Source organism: Heptranchias perlo, chromosome 6 (genome assembly GCF_035084215.1).
Source record: "Heptranchias perlo isolate sHepPer1 chromosome 6, sHepPer1.hap1, whole genome shotgun sequence".
Classification (NCBI taxonomy): Eukaryota; Metazoa; Chordata; class Chondrichthyes; order Hexanchiformes; family Hexanchidae; genus Heptranchias; species Heptranchias perlo.
The window spans coordinates 33,984,573-33,999,272 of NC_090330.1; the positions used below are offsets into that span (position 1 = coordinate 33,984,573).

At 44.0% G+C, this 14,700-nt stretch overlaps 1 protein-coding gene across 2 annotated transcripts in view; it reads left to right on the plus strand.

Moving 5' to 3' along the window:
• micu2 (mitochondrial calcium uptake 2) overlaps window positions 1–14,700 on the plus strand; it is a 440,913-nt gene that overhangs the window by 416,879 nt on the left and 9,334 nt on the right. For both annotated transcript variants that reach the window (XM_067986065.1, XM_067986066.1), the window contains 2 exons: window positions 4,037–4,208; window positions 6,926–7,034. In XM_067986065.1, coding sequence (XP_067842166.1) covers window positions 4,037–4,208; window positions 6,926–7,034 — 281 coding nt within the window. The remainder of the gene's footprint in view (window positions 1–4,036; window positions 4,209–6,925; window positions 7,035–14,700) is intronic.

Below are 14,700 nucleotides of genomic sequence, written 5' to 3' on the forward strand. Positions count from 1 at the left end.
TACCACCCTGCGGGTACATGATGGCCCTCCTTTCGTCCACTCCCTCCACCAGGGCCTCCAGTGCGTCGTCAGGGAACCTTGGGGCGCACTCTCTTGCCGGTCCAGCAATCCTTCCTGCCATCCTACACTGCTCTCAATTGACTTTGCACCTCCCCTTTAAGAGATGCAGGCTGCCTTCGACAAGTGCTGGCCAGGCCCCATTTTGGGCCTCCTGCTTGCGCGTGCAGCCTCTCAACAGCGCTGGCTCCAGGGAGAAATCATGTTAATGATCAGGCAGCACAAAGCTCACATGCTGCCTGCAGTGGGAGCACCAGGAGCGGGTTAATCGCGGATCGCGATGCCAGCGTCCAGTTTCGGGGGTTATCGAATTTAACCCCCTATTTCTTCTGGTTCGGGAATTAATGATGATGGGTTATCAATTTAAACTTGTCACTAAGAGAGTGAGGAGAGGGGTTAGGAGAAGTTTCTTTATATTGGTGCTTGGAATGCTTTGGGACAGGGAGTAGTTGAGATGGAGACCATTGCATCTTTTAAGGGAAAATTGGACATATTTGAAACAGAAGAAGATACAAGACACCTGTCCCCAGTTATAGTTCTTTCCAGTTTGCTTGACCAATAATATCCTTTTTATTATCAATTGCTGCATTATTTTTAAACAAATATTTTCATGATTGAACCATCTTTAGAATGTTCTTGTCATATCAATCAGTTTATAGTGTTACAACAAGCACTTTAACTAAAACTTTTATAGAATTGCAGAGCAGATTGTCCTGGCAGTGCCTTAAAGAGCATCATTCACTACCTCACCCCAAACCAGTGTCCAAAAACAGTACAAAGTGTAAGTAACTAATAACAGTAAGGCTGTCACCTGCCAAATATACGGGGATATATTTTCAGCTTGCCGCCCTGGCTTAAAACTGGCGTTGCTGATCGACTGCCCGTCATAGAAACCGCCCGATTTTCAATATCCAAGCAAATCAATGGGAATGAAAATCAGGCGGTTTCTATAATGGGCGACCGCTCCGCAACATCAACTTTACACTCAGGTGGCAAGTTGAAAATATACCCTATGTACTTATTCTTGGCTGCTGGAATTAATCAAAACAAGGATCAGTGAGAGTCCAAAGAGGATGGAATTTGATGAATAAACGTGGGCAGAGATTTGGATGCCTCCATGACTATGAAGAAATCTGAATGGTACCATATGACCTCACTCCCAGGAATATAATCTTTGGATACAATGATTCTGTGACCTGAAAATTCCTGTGTGTAGTAAGAGACTGGTACCAGAATATACCAGTTCAGACTATTGAGTTATATTTTTTTCAACTCAGTACTAACCACCTGGAGGTATCAAAATAATTCTTGTGAGTAATTGGCATCCTATTCAGAGCACCTGGGCTCAAATTGCAATCTAGAATGTCATTTGAGCTCAAATACCACTGTGGGCAGCACTTCCAGATTCTCAACCAAACAGTTAGAATGACTGCCTCAAAACGGTGGTTCTCTCTGTCTCTGTAAGCAAATGCAATCCACTCAACAACATGATTGAATATTAAAGTCCTGTTTGACAGACTGCTCCTGGATGCAGCACAGTCCAGGATCTCCTACCTGCCAGCGTCCACCCTGGCTAAACATAGACATATGGCCAGGCTGTCAGTCCTTTACAGAATCAGCAATGCAGGTTGTGCTAGTACGCAATGCAAACCTCCATATTTATATCATGAAAATGAGAGTTACTGTAGCTTCAACATAACTCTCTGTCTCAATCCAAACAATATTTTAAATACTAGCATTGAAGTTACTTTGCTGCCTGAGGATCACTCTCCCAGATGGTGTTATCACATAGAATTTGTAAGAAGAAATTCAAATACACAGTTAACCATCATTTCCTGAACCATGGTTGTTGAGCATGTCTGTAATTTGCCAGTTTCTCTAAGCCAGGTGAAAGAGGATACCACGGAACTGGAAAGGCAGCAGAAGGTAATAAAATTATACAAATTACAACTATCAAAATAATTTGGTACCCAATGGATCAAGTACCATTACAGACCAATGTAAAACCAAAAATGGGAGGTAGCACTTGTAGGTCTTGTTTCTGTAATTTTGTGCTCCTCTAATACGCAGACTGATGATATTTGTATCAGCCTCACTACTGTTTATCTGAGGAAAGCAAGCCAATCCGAGATGGTTAAAGGAATGTCATCAGACGTCTCTCTTTGAAGTACTGTTTTCTTCATTAGCCCTCTTGGCTGCCCTTGTAGATTTTTAATATGACTTCAGTGCTTTGTGTTTGTCTGCCTTTTTCAAAGCATCTCAATAAATTTCTAAGTGCTGACATTGTTTCTGTTCATAAGTGTTTCTCACTGCCTCTGCCAAGCTTCTTAACAATAACACAAAAAAATAAATGGGTGTTTAATTGTGCCCTTGAGTAAGACAGTGAGGTTATAAATAAATGTAGAATCAGGCCCAGAAACAATAAAACATCATGCAAATTGCCAAATGAAACAAATTTTTAAACATCCCAAGATGTGTAATGCAGTATAAGCAAAAGTGAGGCAAGGGCATAGTAAGACATAAGACGATAGAAACTGGAAAAGGCCATTTGGGCTATTGGCTCACCTTGTCATTTAGATCTGTATACAGAAGGCACTTGCTTCAAGCCATGCCCATATCCTTCTAATCCCTTCAGTCACTAGTGATAGCAAGGCTTTCAAGCAGCATGCCATTACACTCTACAATTTACTTTCTAAACCCTCCACCTTGCTACCTCTATTTACTCCTTCAAAAGCTTCCTCAAAACTTATACCTTTGATCATCCTTTTGTTCACCTCCTCTAACTACTACCTCCTTCCTGCTCAGTAATCACTGCTCACGCAAAAAGCACCTTGGGACCTTTTTTCACTTAAAAAGCACAATATAAATGTTAGTTGTACTTCCTGTTAAATCAAGAATCTGTCTCAAATATACTTCAGTCAAATCTGCATTCACTATGCTAGGTGGCAGTCTATTCCTTCAGTTGTTAGAAGTGTTTTGTTAACTTATGATTAGAACATACTCAGCTTGCACTGAGATAAAGAACAAAATACAAACTCTGACCTTCCTTCACCAGCATTTTGCACTGGTAAATTCAGCCTTGAATCAACTGAAACAGCTTTACTAATGTTCCCTGTGGTTTATAGAATAGTTTTGATTCCTTACATATCTTATATGCCATTTGTATTTATAATTAACAATTTACATGCTCAACCTTTTATTCTCCATCATGGAATGTTTTCCAGGTTTTTGTAGTGAAAAATAACTTTCAATTTTTAGTATTCTCTAATAATAATTGATATGAAAGCAAAGCTTTTCCTTTTTCAACATAATTTTCAATTTGCATCCTTTACTACTGTGTTCATTTTGGCGTAGATGCTGTAATCCTCAAAAATCTCAGCAAATGCTTTAAAGCTCCAGTTCATGAAGAGCCAACAAATGTGGGTGCAGCAACACCTGGGGCATTTTATTCACACCTGCCACTACCCCAGGGACTCTCAATTTTACACCCCTGCATGCACCTAAACGTCAGAGCAGACCTGTCATCACCATCTCCAGAGTTCTACCATCTGATGCAGGCACTATCTGAAACTGGGACAGTTCTTCCTGTAGAAGTAAATGTTACCCCAGCATGAAATTTTCATACTACTGGATCCTTTCAGCTGTTCCAAGGGACATCTGCCACATCAGGCAGTCTGCAATGCACACATGTAACAAGCAAGTGTCAAACACCGTATTTGCTAGGGCAACCTTCGACGCCAAAAGCCCACATCATGGCCCAACTAACTCCATTTTTATCAGACTCGCAGAATTGGGTCTGTAATGTCACGAGTTAAACCATGCACCGAAGTTTCAAGCCTATTTTCAGATGCTAAATGCATGCTAATGATAAAAATTACAGTACTTTCTGATTGAGGTAAGAACGTCTTTCAAACAGGCAGTTGGGCTGGACTTTGACTTTTTAACAGCTTTGATCTCTGCTGTGCCTTTCCATTTTTAGATTTATGAAAGATCTGCAAACAGAGGTGCAGGAGATTGAATTTAGAGAGTTCTCTCGAGGCATGAAAACCATGAGGAGAGAGGAGTTTGCAGCATGGCTGCTCCACTTCACTGAAGAGCAAAACCGTGCTATATACTGGAAAAATGCAAGGATGAGAATCCCTCCAGGAGAGGTTAGTATTTACCTAATATCAAGATAGTCACTCGGGCTGGGTACTTCTCTAAATGGCAATGTTAAAAATACCTCTTCCGTCAGTCTGAATTAATCTTTTAGCTGATTTCATCTCAGACCTTGCTGGAATGTTGTTATATGCAGTGAATCACAATGGATAAAAGAGCTGCATATAAATATCCATCTATGTAATAGGAGCTTGTAACATTACCATCTAAGACAAGAGAAATTTGCATTTATACAACCGGAGTTTCATAATCCTGTCGGATGTATAGTTGTCAGTTATTTTTCTTCTTCTTCATACAGTGTCTCACAAAATTAAACTTTGGACTATTTTTAGGATGTCATGGAAGGAAGTATTCCTTCTTGTTCCATAATTTACTGATGAAAGGACTGGTACTGTATTTATAGCCAAAATGCCCACATGAATTTTATACCTAATTGCTGTTAGAAGAATTTTCAAGATGGCAGCCAGTCACATCTGGAGACTTGAGAAGACATTCACAATAACATCAGTATTAGAGTACTCTCTTTCTTTGTAATGTTCACTGTTAAAGCAAAACTCAGTAAACAATTTTATTTTCACCACTTACCTTCCTCTCTTGAAGGCGTTGGCTTCAAGCTGAGGTATGGATTCAAGGGTACAGTAGCAGCCCAGTACATTATTCATGTGTGAACCTAGACGGTGAATCTGGGCAGGCTAAACGATCACAGAGGGCATCACTTCCGATTCCAATCTTTCCAACAACAACATTTTCACACGTGCACATCCAGCAGGGTGCACTTAGGGAGCATTTAAGAGCATTGGCAGGTTTTTATTCCCCATCCCTAATCCAGTGGCACTTAGGCCAATTGGAGCACTCAAAAACCTTTGTGGCTGAGTTCAAGTAACTCAGCACAGACCTGGGATTAAACCTGGGACTTTTCTGAATTGTATGGCTGGGTATCTTACTGGATAAACTTGCTAAGTCATCACGGTAGCTACAAGCTTAAATTTTAACCATAATTATTGAATTTTTGTTTGGTGTTTCCCCTTCCCTTCTAATATATTTCTGAATTTATTCTTCTACTTTCAGTTCTTATTACATTATAACAGAATTCTGAAGCTGTTTTTAATAATTTTATTACAAATAGATTCTGTGTGCCACATTATCAGATTTAATGATGATGGTCAGACCAGTGTTGCCCTCCCTCTAAATTTCCCAATCCCTCACACTGACTGATTCTAAATCAAATGTGACCTCTTCTGTAATCCTTGTTCGTAACTTGCTGTGTTGAGAAACAGTCCTGCACTGGTGTCATAAACTCACCTCACCCTTTTGAATCATCCCTGCCACTATTCTACTGTAAATTAGAGTAATAAAAATCCCCATAATTATCAGCCTCCTTTTCCCTATACCTTTTTCAGTTGATCAAATAACTCCAAACCTATTTTTATTTAATCAAATAACTTAATATCAATTTCTTTCTCTTGCCCTACTAACTTGTTACAATTCCCAATTATTAGTTTCCTTCTCTTGGTGATACAGATTTTCACCTAGATCAACTCAGACTTCCCATCATTTCAAAGCTAAATCAACTCTTCTGTTAATTTCAGCATATTCCCTGACTACCAAATATATTTCCTTCATCCCGTTTAGGAATTTCAGACCCGTCTATGTGGAATTTGTGTGCATTATCCAGTGTTAACCAATCTGGAGATTATCCATTGGAATATCTGTGGAGGATTATGTTTTTTAATAGTGTAATGATACATAGTCAGGACAGAGGAGGTAGGCTAGTTAATTACACCACAAGTAATCCTTGTTTCATATGTTAGTATAAAGAAAATTTAATTTGGAAGTATTATAATAATTTGGGACGTCCTGAGGTTGTGAAAGGTGCTATATAGATCCAAGTTCGTATTTTCTATAATTCTCATCAACTACTAATTTGTTGTTTGCCTCCTCTGTCCTGGCAACATCTTTTACACTGTTACAAAATATAATCCTCCACAGATATTACAATGGACAGTCTCCAAATAGCTGTTAGAAGGGGTGGGACTGTTTAATTAGAGTAGCTTCTGTCTTCCTGGCTTGTGTAAAGTTCTAATTGACGCCTGCTGATTGACCTTCTGTTTCAGACACATTTGCTTGCATTTCATATCAAATTTTTTTTTAGACATATAGGGGCCAAAAATCCAAACCCGTTCTGATGTACTCCCGCTATAACTTCAGTGGACGTCTGCCAGAACAGTTGGCGACTAGGCCAGGACCCGGGTATACCATGTTCCCACCTTGCGTTCCAGTTTCTGGATTGTATTGTGGGGCTGGAGCTTTCTGCTCACCCCAAACATGGCCAGCAACATAAGAGGGGGAGGAGCCTGGGTGGAGACATCCTATGTTTGGGAGTTCCTGCGACTTAGGACCTCAAAGGGACCAGGCATATCCTTGGCAGCGGCATACCTGGTACAAGCTCCAATCTAGCCACGTGTCACAATATATGGCATACCTAGCGGGCAGGTGCCCCAGATTTGTCCCCCGTGATGCGAGCGACCGTCATTGGGATGGAAGCAAGGGAACATCCCCCTGACCCAGTTCCATAGTCTAAAAATCTCAATATCTCGCTCTTTCTCTCTCTCTCTCTCTTTCTCTCTCTCTCTCCTCTCCTATCTCACTCTCTCTCATACATTTCACATGGAATCTGTCCTTAATACTAGTTAATTCTGTTATGTTCCAGAGCATTTCCTTTGAAGAATTCAGGGCTTTTTGCCAGTTTATGAATCATCTTGAGGATTTTGCTATCACCATGAATATGTTCACTACAGCCAATCGTCCTGTTGGAATAGGTATGTATGTGCAATATTTCATATTATTATGAAATCAGAAAGGCATTTTGAGTGATAAGACATTTTTGATTCCAACAGTAACAAAAATGAAAGAATATGCTGGGGTCGGGTCACCTCAAGTCACATGAGATCCAAATTCCCATTATGATCATTTGTGTTGATTTTACCCCCTCCAATCGATCCTCTTCCTTCATCCTGCTGTCCTGAACATGCAAGAATACTTCCTCCAGTACCTTGCCCCAGTGAGTCATTCTTTATGTGTGGCCCTGGACAAAAAATGGTCAGCAGACAATTCTACCACATATAGCCTTTGCAGCTAGATGGAAGTGCAAGTGTGGATTACTGGGTGAGCTGAGGCTTGACTTTTGTCCCACCGGTCAGATAGCCTTCTAGAATTTACTGTTCAGGCTCAGCCTCAGACAAAAGCAATGGGTGAAATACCAGAGGGCAACTGGCACCCAACGCTTTTAGGAGAGGAAGAAAGGTGAGAAACTGCTGTTCTGATTTTGGCCTTTGCATCATAGGAACATAGGAACCAGAAGTAGGTCATTCAGCCCCTCTCTTTATCTCTGTTCCACTATCAGTGACAAAGCTTTCTGCGGTCTGGGCAACACTGGACACACTAGGGTTCCTGACGCCCAGTATTGCTAAGCTGTTATTGACAGGATTAATGCCAGATAATATTTTCCATCATTAATGTCTAATTTGATATGTCTGCCCAAATATGGGTAAATCCAGCACAAAATGTTACACTTGTAACATGTTCATGATACAAAACTGAAGACATAATAGGTGGTATTTTCCAATCAGTTTTGTCCAAACTGCTTGAGCAAATGGGGCAAACCTGATCAGAAAAAGGTGGAGATCCGTCACACCAGATCTCCACTCACTTGGCATCATTCGTTAATTTCCAGCATGCAAAAATCAAGGCCAAGAAGTGGCTGCCTAAAGCAGGAAGGATCTTTATTTAAATGTTAAAATGTGGACATAAAATCCTGCACATATTTCCCAATATTATTGCACGCAGGACCTCCACTCATAATTACATCCATATCAAATGGACGCAAGAGTTGGCAGGTCATGGTAAATACATGGCAGTTCATTTAAAGGTCACAGTAATGTTAAGGCAACTGTAGTTCAGCAATTCATTGACTGTTTATCTTAGACACTTAGGTTCTGATGAGCCATTGTTACAAATGTACTGCCCTGTCATTTCTTTTGCCATCACCATCATTTCTTGCCTCCAACCAGGTTCCCAATGGAAATCCCCCATCTGAGTTTTTAGAGGAAGACAAGCTGAACTAGTTAGAAGAATGCTAGGCAGGTTATGTGCACGAGAGGTGCTTAGGTCGAACAACATCCCCCCAGTACCTGCACACCTGCATCTACAGACAAAGGGGCAATACACCACTTTTGAAAAGATTCATACATATGCAGACCCCTATTCCCGAAGGAAGTGGAACAAGAGACCCAATGGCACAGCTAAGATACGTGAATGCCTGACTAACAATAATGCAGGATGCTTTATCAAAAGCCCCCTGATCACACTATGCTATACTTCCAGTGAAACTGCTTGATAAAGGCCGGCCAGAGTGATCAACAGCCAGCATAGCTTGATTAGCTGTACCGACCAAAAAGCTAATAACCATATCTGCAAACCCTGGCATGCCTATCTGACAGCAACCATGGGGAACTATTTTCACAGGGTCCAGGTCATCAAGGAGCCAGATATTGAGCTATGCCATCTGCTGTAAAAACAGCTGCAACATTGGACTGGCACAACCTGTGGCCTCCAACCTCTATCTCCTTCCAAACATGTTGCAATGCTGACCTAGGGTGGGGCCATGGAGTGGCAAAGATGGCCACTTTCCATGCAATTTCCTCATGCAGCATCACCTCCACTTCAGCAGCCACCAAACTGGGCTACTCTGTCACTTCCCTAAAGACTCATACCTGCACCTTAGGTTTCCTTTCACTTTATTTTTTTCTGTCACTTCTTAGTTCTTTCCCTCTGCAGCCTTGACAAAGGCTGCCAGTGGATTAAAGAATTTTTGTCGCCCTATTCTGACACTTTTAGTTCTCTGCATTTCTTTAAATTTAACCTGCACCATAATTTTCCTTTCCCAACACTAATGTGCTCCCTGCACATGTCCCAATCTGCACCTGAAGCTTTGCATAATAATGCTAATAAGCTGACCACAAAAGATTACATGCAAACAGTACATTTCTCTTCGGGTGAGCATAACTCCTGTTTCTAACCATTCAGGTGTAAACTGCATTGATCTTGGAAAATGTGCCCTAGTATTTATTATGTCCAAAAGGTCACATGCTGAACATTCAGGTACAACCCTCAAGGCCTTGAGAAACAGTCTAGCTACACAATTTGTAGTCACTTCCTGACACCCAGGTTGTGCACATACCAGTCATTGTGGTGCTCATTGAATTTCCTGCAACTCAAGACTAGTTTTTTGCTTATACAACAGCATGGCACATTAAGAGTCCAGTCCTAGCCTGCAGAAAGGCCTCTCTGATGAAGCGTAGGTGGCATAGGCACAACTTCTCTGGCATGCACACGTGTCTCCAGCTGATTCTGTGGACCCGCAACTTGGGTGTGTGCAACATATCTCAGGTGCAGGCTAAAGTCCCTCTCATCATTTCTTTGCAACTCCACCTCATTTCCTAGCTCCCTGAAGATAAGAATTCCCAGAGCAATGCAAGCAACCAGTGTGGCAGGTTTGAATTGAGATTAGAGCTCTCCTCAATGCTGAGAGGTGAAAAAAGAAAATAAAACAATGCAAAAATTACATGCAAAGTGACCAACAAAAGCAAAACCAACAAAGTAATACCTCACACTCACTCCCAATGCAGCTAAATATAACTTTTAGAGAAATACCATAAAGTGAGATACCAAATGCTCCATGTAAAACAGGCCTTCAGTGATGACATTGCATTCCTGGAGCAGTGGCATAGCTAGGAATGGAAATTTGGGTGGGCCCCGACTTATATCTTATACGATGTTGGGACAGCATCACACCAATCAAAAGGTGTCGTTGTTATTCAAACAGGCCAGTCACGGAGAACAGCACGTCCCAGTACATTCGATATACATTGTGTCTTTTACACAGGCAGGCAGAAAGAAACTTAAAATGGCAGAGAGAGAGAGAGAGAGAGAGAATTTTAAAAAACATATAAATTTTTTCCCCCTTTTTGCTGGTGGGGTTACGTGTAGCGTGACATGAACCCAAGATCCCGGTTGAGGCCGTCCTCATGGGTGCGGAACTTGGCTATCAACTTCTGCTCGACGATTTTGCGTTGTCGTGTGTCTCGAAGGCCGCCTTGGAGAACGCTTACCCGAAGATCGGTGGCTGAATGTCCTTGACTGCTAAAGTGTTCCCCGACTGGGAGGGAACCCTCCTGTTTGGCGATTGTTGCGCGGTGTCCGTTCATCCGTTGTCGCAGCGTCTGCATGGTCTCGCCAATGTACCATGCTCCGGGGCATCCTTTCCTGCAACGTATGAGGTAAACAACGTTGGCCGAGTCACAGGAGTATGAACCATGTACCTGGTGGGTGGTGTCCTCTCGTGTGATGGTGGTATCCGTGTCGATGATCTGGCATGTCTTGCAGAGGTTGCCGTGGCAGGGTTGTGTGGTGTCGTGGACGCTGTTCTCCTGAAAACTGGGTAACTTGCTGCGAACGATGGTCTGTTTGAGGTTGGGTGGCTGTTTAAAGGCGAGCAGTGGAGGCGTGGGGATGGCCTTAGCGAGGTGTTCGTCGTCATCGATGACATGTTGAAGGCTGCGGAGAACATGGTGTAGTTTCTCCGCTCCAGGGAAGTACTGGACGACGAAGGGTACTCTGTTGGTTGCGTCCCGTGTTTGTCTTCTGAGGAGGTCTATGCGATTCTTCGCTGTGGCCCGTCGGAACTGTCGATCGACAAGTCGAGCGTCATATCCCGTTCTTACGAGGGCGTCTTTCAGCGTCTGTAGGTGTCCATCGCGTTCCTCCTCGTCTGAGCAGATCCTGTGTATTCGTAGGGCCTGTCCATAGGGGATGGCCTCTTTGACGTGGTTGGGGTGGAAGCTGGAAAAGTGGAGCATCGTGAGGTTGTCCGTGGGCTTGCGGTAGAGTGAGGTGCTGAGGTGCCCGTCTTTGATGGAGATTTGTGTGTCCAAGAAAGAAACCGATTCTGAGGAGTAGTCCATGGTGAGTTTGATGGTGGGATGGAACTTGTTGATGTTATCGTGTAGTCTCTTCAGTGATTCTTCGCCGTGGGTCCATAGGAAGAAAATGTCGTCGATGTATCTGGTGTATAGTGTTGGTTGGAGGTCCTGTGCAGTGAAGAAGTCGTGCTCGAACTTGTGCATGAAAATGTTGGCGTATTGGGGTGCGAATTTGGTCCCCATGGCTGTTCCGTGTGTTTGGGTAAAGAACTGGTTATTGAAGGTGAAGACATTGTGATCCAGGATGAAGCGGATGAGTTGTAGGATGGCGTCTGGAGATTGGCTGTTGTTGGTGTTGAGTACTGAGGCTGTTGCAGCGATGCCGTCATCGTGGGGGATACTGGTGTATAGTGCCGAGACGTCCATCGTGGTGAGAAGTGTTCCTGGTTCAACTGGTCCGTGGGTGCTGAGTTTTTGTAGGAAGTCTGTAGTGTCGCGACAGAAGCTGGGGGTTCCCTGTACAATGGGTTTCAGGATGCCCTCGACGTATCCAGAGAGGTTCTCACACAGGGTTCCATTGCCTGATACGATAGGACGTCCGGGTGTGTTGGCTTTGTGTATCTTTGGGAGGCAGTAGAAGTCTCCCACGCGGGGAGTACGTGGGATGAGAGTGCGTAGGATGCTTTGAAGGTCTGGATCGAAGGTCTTGATCAGTTTGTTGAGCTGGTGGGTGTGTTCTTTGGTCGGATCTGCGGGTAACCGTCTGTAGTGTTCCTGGTTGTCCAGTTGTCGGTATGCTTCTTTGCAATAGTCCGTTCTGTTCTGTATGACAATGGCTCCTCCTTTGTCCGCTGGTTTGATGACGATGTTTCGGTTGGTCTTGAGAGCGTTGATGGCGTTGCGTTGTGCTCGGGTGACATTCTGGACTGTCTTCTGAGTGCGCCTGATGAATCTGGCATTGACGCATTTCCTGACAGCTTGGGCATACATGTCAAGCTGAGGGTAGCGACCCTCCGAAGGAGTCCAGTTTGACTCTTTCCTCTTCGGTTGCTGTACCGTGGATCCCTCTGTCTGCTGTTCTGGATCATTGATTGTCTCATTGGGTTCACTGTTGAAATCTTGGGGTTTGTGGTAAAATTCCCGGAGCCTCATTCTCCTGATGAATTCCTCTGTGTCCGCCGCGAGACCGATGCGGTCCATTTTGGTGGTGGGGCAGAAATTGAGCCCTCGGCTGAGAACCTCGATTTCGTCTGGTTGAAGGGTGTGGTCGGACAAATTGATGATAGACTTCCCTGTGGTTGTAACCGTGGTACCGGGGGAGGCTTGGTCGTTGCTGGTGGTGATGCCGAGTTTCTCAAGCTTCCTGCTCTTGGTTTTCATGTAGGCAGTGTAGTTCCGTTGCCTCGTCTGTTTGGCGGTATATCGTAGCTGGTCTGCTGTGTCCTGAGAAGACAAACACGGGACGCAACCAACAGAGTACCCTTCGTCGTCCAGTACTTCCCTGGAGCGGAGAAACTACACCATGTTCTCCGCAGCCTTCAACATGTCATCGATGACGACGAACACCTCGCTAAGGCCATCCCCACGCCTCCACTGCTCGCCTTTAAACAGCCACCCAACCTCAAACAGACCATCGTTCGCAGCAAGTTACCCAGTTTTTAGGAGAACAGCGTCCACGACACCACACAACCCTGCCACGGCAACCTCTGCAAGACATGCCAGATCATCGACACGGATACCACCATCACACGAGAGGACACCACCCACCAGGTACATGGTTCATACTCCTGTGACTCGGCCAACGTTGTTTACCTCATACGTTGCAGGAAAGGATGCCCCGGAGCATGGTACATTGGCGAGACCATGCAGACGCTGCGACAACGGATGAACGGACACCGCGCAACAATCGCCAAACAGGAGGGTTCCCTCCCAGTCGGGGAACACTTTAGCAGTCAAGGACATTCAGCCACCGATCTTCGGGTAAGCGTTCTCCAAGGCGGCCTTCGAGACACACGACAACGCAAAATCGTCGAGCAGAAGTTGATAGCCAAGTTCCGCACCCATGAGGACGGCCTCAACCGGGATCTTGGGTTCATGTCACGCTACACGTAACCCCACCAGCAAAAAGGGGGAAAAAATTTATATGTTTTTTAAAATTCTCTCTCTCTCTCTCTCTGCCATTTTAAGTTTCTTTCTGCCTGCCTGTGTAAAAGACACAATGTATATCGAATGTACTGGGACGTGCTGTTCTCCGTGACTGGCCTGTTTGAATAACAACGACACCTTTTGATTGGTGTGATGCTGTCCCAACATCGTATAAGATATGCGATTTGAGAACCTTTTCATTCAATCATCTGACGAAGGAGATAATCTCCGAAAGCTTGTGATTTTAAAATAAATTTGTTGGACTATAACCTGGTGTTGTAAGATTCCTTACATTTGTCCACCCCAGTCCATCACCGGCATCTCCACATCCCGACTTATAGTGGAGGAGCAATGACCAAAGGTCTGTAGTCACAGCAAATCATTTATATTGCAAATGATTTAGAACAATTTAAACATTAAATTTTGCTCCTGTACATCCATTTAACATGTTTTAAGTAGACAAAAAGTAAATACTACATAAATCTACGGCAACCTTTCAAACAATGAATTACTTGTGTGAGGAAAAGTATCTTCTGTATCCTGGATGTTTTAAAAATTTTTTTCTATTCGTTCATGGGATGTGGGCATCGCTGGCAAGGCCAGCATTTATTACCCATCCCTAACTGCCCTTGAGAAGGTGGTGGTAAGCTGCTGCCTTGAACCGCTGCAGTCCATGTGGTGAAGGTTCTCCCACAGTGCTGTTAGGTAGGGAGTTCCAGGATTTTGAGCCAGCAACGATAAAGGAACGGCAATATATTTCCAAGTCAGGAAGGTGTGTGATTTGGAGGGGAACGTGCATGTGGTGTTGTTCCCATGCACCTGCTGCCCTGGTCCTTCTAGGTGATAGAGGTCATGGGTTTGGGAGGGATGTCAAAGAAGCCTTAGTGAGTTGCTGCAGTGCATCCTGTGGATGGTACACACTGCAGCCACAGTGCGCCAGTGATGGAGGGAGTGAAAGTTTAAGGTGGTGGATGGGGTGCCAATCAAGCAGGCACCAGTGGATGGTGTCGAGCTTCATGAGTGTTGTTGGAGCTGCTCTCATCCAGGCAAGTGAAGAGTATTCCATCACACTCCTGACTTGTGCCTTGTGGATGGTGGAAAGGCTTTGGGGAGTCAGGAGGTGAGTCACTCGCTACAGAATACCCAGCCTCTGACCTGCTCTTGTAGCCACAGTATTTATGTGGTTGGTCCAGTTAAGTTTCTGGTCAATGGTGACCCCCCAGGATGTTGATGGTGGGGGATTCAGCAATGGTAATGCCGTTAAATGTCATGATGTGGACATCATGTCAAGGGGAGGTGGTTAGATCCTCTCTTGTTGGAGATGGTCATTGCCTGGCACTTGTCTGGCGCGAATGTTACT